The 5,255-nt window shown below is 59.5% G+C and overlaps 1 protein-coding gene across 1 annotated transcript in view; it reads left to right on the forward strand.

Moving 5' to 3' along the window:
* Positions 1-5,255, forward strand: part of GRIN2C (glutamate ionotropic receptor NMDA type subunit 2C) — a 13,570-nt gene that overhangs the window by 2,922 nt on the left and 5,393 nt on the right. The window contains exons 2-6 of the mRNA XM_007454375.1: positions 1,330-1,928; positions 2,232-2,346; positions 3,447-3,658; positions 3,815-3,980; positions 4,324-4,477. Of these exons, the coding sequence (XP_007454437.1) occupies positions 1,330-1,928; positions 2,232-2,346; positions 3,447-3,658; positions 3,815-3,980; positions 4,324-4,477 (1,246 nt within the window). The remainder of the gene's footprint in view (positions 1-1,329; positions 1,929-2,231; positions 2,347-3,446; positions 3,659-3,814; positions 3,981-4,323; positions 4,478-5,255) is intronic.

Below are 5,255 nucleotides of genomic sequence, written 5' to 3' on the forward strand. Positions count from 1 at the left end.
CAGCCCGCACGGCCCCAGCCGCTCCGCTGCATGTGGGATCTCCCAGACTGGGACACGAACCTGTGTTCCCCGCATCGGCAGGCGGACTCTCACCCACTGCGCCACCAGGGAAGCCCTATGGGGAATTTTGAGCATACATAAAAGCAGAAGAGTATAATGACCCCATGTAACCCCTGCCCATCCCAGGCCTACCCTGCCTCAGCCTTACCCCCATCCACTTCTCTTCTGTTTTATTTTGAAGCAAGGCCCAGACAAATATTTATTCCATCCATAAACACTTCAATACACATCTCTAGATGATAGGACTTTACAAACTAATAAAACCACCATACTTCATCACATCTAAAAAATAATAAAAAATTCCTTAACATCATAAAGAACCCAGGCAGTGTTCAAATCTTCCGCGTTGTCTCATAAATGTTTATTTTCATGTCTGTTGACTTGAATCAGGAACCAAATTAGGTTCCCACGTGGCGATTGGTTGGGATGACTTAGGAGTCTTCCCTCTCAAGGCTCCTCCTCCACCTCTCTCTTTTTTCCTTGCAAATTTGTTTGTTGAAGGAACTGGGTTACTTGTCCTGTAGAGTTTTCTCGGAGTTGCTTTTTTAAAAGATTGGGACAGTCGCAGTGTGGTGAAATCTTGGAGGGGCTGCAGTGGCAGCAGGGAACCCACAGCTAGGAGAGGCTTGCGCTAGCCCAGGCTCGATCTTGCAGCGTCCTGGCAGACGTCCTGGCAGTGGCTGGCAGAGGCAGTAGAGAGGAAGAACATTCTCATCCCCAGGTCTCCACAGAGGACGGTGCTTTCCCTTCCCAGTTACCTGTGGGCTTGACATTAGCTCTCAGCACGGTGGTTCTCCACCCGCACGGTGCTTTAGAAAAATACAGACACCCAGTGTACCGTTTCTAAGATTCCCATTCGGTTGGTCTGGACTAGCGGGCTCAAGAGTCACTTGAAGAGCTTGTTGAAATACAGGTTCCCGGGCGCCATCCTCAGGGATTCTGATCCAGCAGGTGAGCACTGCGCCCGAGAACCTGCATTTCCTACAAGCTCCCAGCTGACGCTGCTGTTGCTGACTTGCGGTCCAGCCTTGGTCAGGCACGAATATTTTAAAAATCTCTCCAGGGCATTCTAATGGCCGGCTGGGGCTGGGAGCCACGTGCGGGGCGGGCGGGCGGGCGGGAAGGAGGTTATCGCGAGACTTGGGCTCCCAGGACACCCAGCACCTTCTGACACAAGGGTGTGTGGGGGTTGACTGAGGGAGAGGAAGTTGGGGCGGGGCGGGCCTCGGCTCGCCCCACCCCCCGCTCAGGCCCCACCCCTCCCCCTAGGAGCCGGGCTCCGCCTTCCTGCAGCTGGGCGTGTCCCTGGAGCAGCAGCTGCAGGTGCTGTTCAAGGTGCTGGAGGAGTACGACTGGAGCGCGTTCGCCGTGATCACCAGCCTGCACCCGGGCCACGCGCTCTTCCTCGAGAGCGTGCGCGCCGTCGCCGACGCCAGCTACGTGGGCTGGCGGCTGCTGGACGTGCTCACGCTGGAGCTGGGCCCCGGCGGGACGCGTGCCCACACCCAGCGCCTGCTGCGCCAGCTCGACGCCCCGGTGCTGGTGGCCTACTGCTCGCGCGAGGAGGCCGAGGTGCTCTTCGCTGAGGCGGCCCAGGCCGGCCTGGTGGGACCCGGTCACGTGTGGCTGGTGCCCAACCTGGCGCTGGGCAGCACCGACGCGCCCCCCGCCGCCTTCCCCGTGGGCCTCATCAGCGTCGTCACTGAGAGCTGGCGCCTCAGCCTGCGCCAGAAAGTCCGCGACGGCGTGGCCATCCTGGCCCTCGGCGCCCACGGCTACCGGCGCCAGCACGGAGCCCTGCCCGCCCCGGCTGGGGAGTGCCGCGGCCACCCTGGGCCTGTCAGCCCTGCCCGGAAGGCCTTCTACAGGTGGGCACCTGCCCAGGGCATAGGATGGCCACGAGTGGCCATGAGTTTGGGCTCACTGGTCACACCTCCCACTAAGTGTGTGCCTGCGGCCAAGTGACCTCACCTCTCTGGGCCATTGTTTCTTCATCTGAGAAGAGAGCGGGGTGTGAGGGTGTGGTGAGGATCTCGAGGGTCAACACAGGGAAACAGAACAATAATTACACAAATGCTACCTGTTGGTGGCGGTGATGAGGCAGAAGGTGGGGGAGGGCACATCTGGTCCTGGTCAGGGCTAAGAGGATCCTGGCTTCTCCCCCGTCGCAGGCACCTACTGAATGTCACCTGGGAGGGCCGGGACTTCTCCTTCAGCCCTGGTGGGTACCTGGTCCAGCCCACCATGGTGGTGATCGCCCTCAACCGGCACCGCCTCTGGGAGATGGTGAGAAGGGGGTGAGCCCAGGGACCCTCAGCATCCTTTCATTGTATCCCCCCCTCTTGTCCCACAGCTGAGCAGAGAGTCCCTTCTGTGCCTCATCCAGCCCCTCATCCTTCAGGTCTCAGCTGAAACATTTCCACTGAGAAGCCTTCCAGGTCCCCCAGGGGGTCTGAGGCAGCCCTGCTCCGGGCTCCCACAACACCCTTCACTATAGAACCTATCAAGCACTCTTATTACACAGTCTTGACCCTGGAGGAGTAACCCACAGCTGTGCTGGTTAGACGGACACGTAAACAAATAGAATTTGGGGAGGTCAGTGCTTAAGAAACAATGTTTGCAAAGCATTATGGGAATAGAGAGGAGGGGCAGAAATTAGTTCTGCCTTCAAAGGAGGAAACTGGGGAAGGCTTCACAGAAGTTGGGATATTTGGGCTGGGCTGTGGATGGTTGAGTAGGAGCCCATCGGGAAGGGATAGTAGCCTGGTATAGACTGAGGGGAAGGAGGGTTTAGAGTTTTTTTGTTTTATTTTGGTTTTGGTTTTGGTTTTTGCCATGCCACGCAGCTTGTGGGATCTTAGTTCCCTGACCAGGGATTGAACCAGGGCCCATGGCAGTGAAAGTGCCGAGTCTTAACCACTGGACTGCCAGGGAATTCCCCTGGAGCATTTTTAAGTGATGCGTTTGGAGGTGTGGGGACTGGGGAAGAAGGGTAGGGTGATGGAGATAAACTGGACCTGTGAAGGGCCTTGAGTGCTGGGCTAAGGACTTTATGTGAAGCTTGGGGGAATGAGTGCGGTGTGACAGGCTCAGGTCTGGGCTTTAGGAAGAGGCTGTGAGCCAGCAGCAGCGTGGAGGCTGGACTGGAAAGTGCGGGGACCAGAAGCCAGGGAGGCTGCAGGGAGCCCTCTCCTTGGCCAGCCCCTTGCCCCAACTCTCCTGTTCTCCAGATGCTCCCGCCCCAGGCCCTGCTTCGTCCTGCCCCAAGTGACCTTAGGTGTGGTGGGGGGATTCTTGGTCCTGGCAGGCCTCGCCCTGAGGCCCCACCTATAGCGTGGGCTTAGTGGGGCTGAAGGGCCTGGGCTGAGGCCGGTCATCCTTTGCAGGTGGGGCGCTGGGACCATGGTGTCCTCCACATGAAGTACCCGGTGTGGCCTCGCTACAGTGCCTCCCTGCAGCCCGTGGTGGACAGCCGGCACCTGACGGTGGCCACGCTGGAAGAGCGACCCTTTGTCATTGTGGAGAGCCCCGACCCTGGCACAGGCGGCTGCGTGCCCAACACTGTGCCCTGCCGCCGGCACGGCAATCACACCTTCAGGTCCGCGAGAACACCCGGGAGGCCCGGTGTGAGCCATGTGCCGCCGTGCGATGGCGGGCGTTGTGTGTGTCTTACGCTGGGGTATAGGGGTGGGTGTCCACCAGCCAGGCTGGGAGGAGCCGCTGGCTCTGACCCCTGCTGGTCTCTTGGTGGCAGCAGTGGTGACACGGCCCCCTACACCAAGCTTTGCTGTAAGGGCTTCTGCATCGACATCCTCAAGAAGCTGGCCAAGGTGGTCAAGTTCTCTTACAACCTGTACCTGGTGACCAACGGCAAGCATGGCAAGAGGGTGCGCGGCGTGTGGAACGGCATGATCGGGGAGGTAGGCCCGCCCCCAGGCCACCTGAGGCCGCCCACCTGCCCGCCTGCTGCCCTGGGCCCCATCCATCCGTCAGCCACCCCCCGATGTTCCTTAGGTGTTTCCTCCTGTTCTGGGGATCAGTCAGGGTGGGACCCAGGCCCAGCTCCTAAGGGTCTCCGAACTGAAAGGGGCACTGTGCTGGCACCAATGATGACCCCCCGGGTCAGTACTGAAAGTGGAGCTCTGAGGACCCAAGTGGGAACAACTGACTCAGTTGGTGGGTGCTGGATGCGGGGCTGGGAGAGGAGTGGGGGAGTCCTCCAGCCTGCGGGAGCCCCTCCTCTGATCCGGGCCTGACCCCCAGGTGTACTACAAGCGGGCAGACATGGCCATTGGCTCCCTCACCATCAATGAGGAGCGCTCCGAGATCGTGGACTTCTCTGTGCCCTTCGTGGAGACGGGCATCAGTGTAATGGTGGCTCGCAGCAACGGCACCGTCTCCCCCTCGGCCTTCCTGGGTGCGGCTTGGGGTGGGCAGGGAGAATGCAGAGGGGCCCACGAAGTGGACATGTGGAGCGTGGGTGGAGATGGGGTGCTTGGGATGCACCCTCAGAGGGCACCACTGCAGCCTTGGGTCCTTGGAGGTTAGCCAGAGGCCTGAGCTATAATAGGTGGGTAGGACGGAGAGGGAAGAGGTGATGTCCAGGTTCAGTCCTGAGCCTGGGTGCTCGGTAAGGGCGGGGGATGGGGAGAGCGGGGTAAAATGTGGTGCCATTGTGAAGGACAGGAAGACCAGCGAGGCAGGCTGCCTACAGGAGGTGCCTCGTGGGCTGGGACATTGCTTTTTGTTTTTTGTTTCATTTTTTGGCCTCATGGCTTGTGGGATCTTAGTCCCCTGACCAGGGATTGAACCCGCACCCTCAGCGGTGAAAGCGCAGAGTCCTAACCACTGGACCACCAGGGAACTCCTGGGCTGGGCCGTTGGGACAAGGGGAGAAGATTCACGGGGGGTCGGAGGAGCCACAACCCAGAGCACGGGAACCCGGGCTAGTTTCTGACTTGATTAGGAATTCAGCATTTCTTGGGCAGCTCCCTTGTGCCGGGTCCCACGCTAGGTGCTGGGATCCAGCCATAGTCCTAGCCTTCTCAGAGCGCCCAGTCAGAAATTCAGGTGGGACTTGCAGTATGGGATAGTTCAAAGAGCCCTGAGGACAGGTGAGCCTCTCGACCAGGAGCAGAAGAGGGAATCCCAGGTCTGCCTCTTCCTGCTGTGTGACCTTGGGCAAGTCACTGAAC

The sequence above is a fragment of the Lipotes vexillifer genome, unplaced genomic scaffold (genome assembly GCF_000442215.2).
Source record: "Lipotes vexillifer unplaced genomic scaffold, Lipotes_vexillifer_v1.1 scaffold518, whole genome shotgun sequence".
NCBI lineage: Eukaryota > Metazoa > Chordata > Mammalia > Artiodactyla > Lipotidae > Lipotes > Lipotes vexillifer.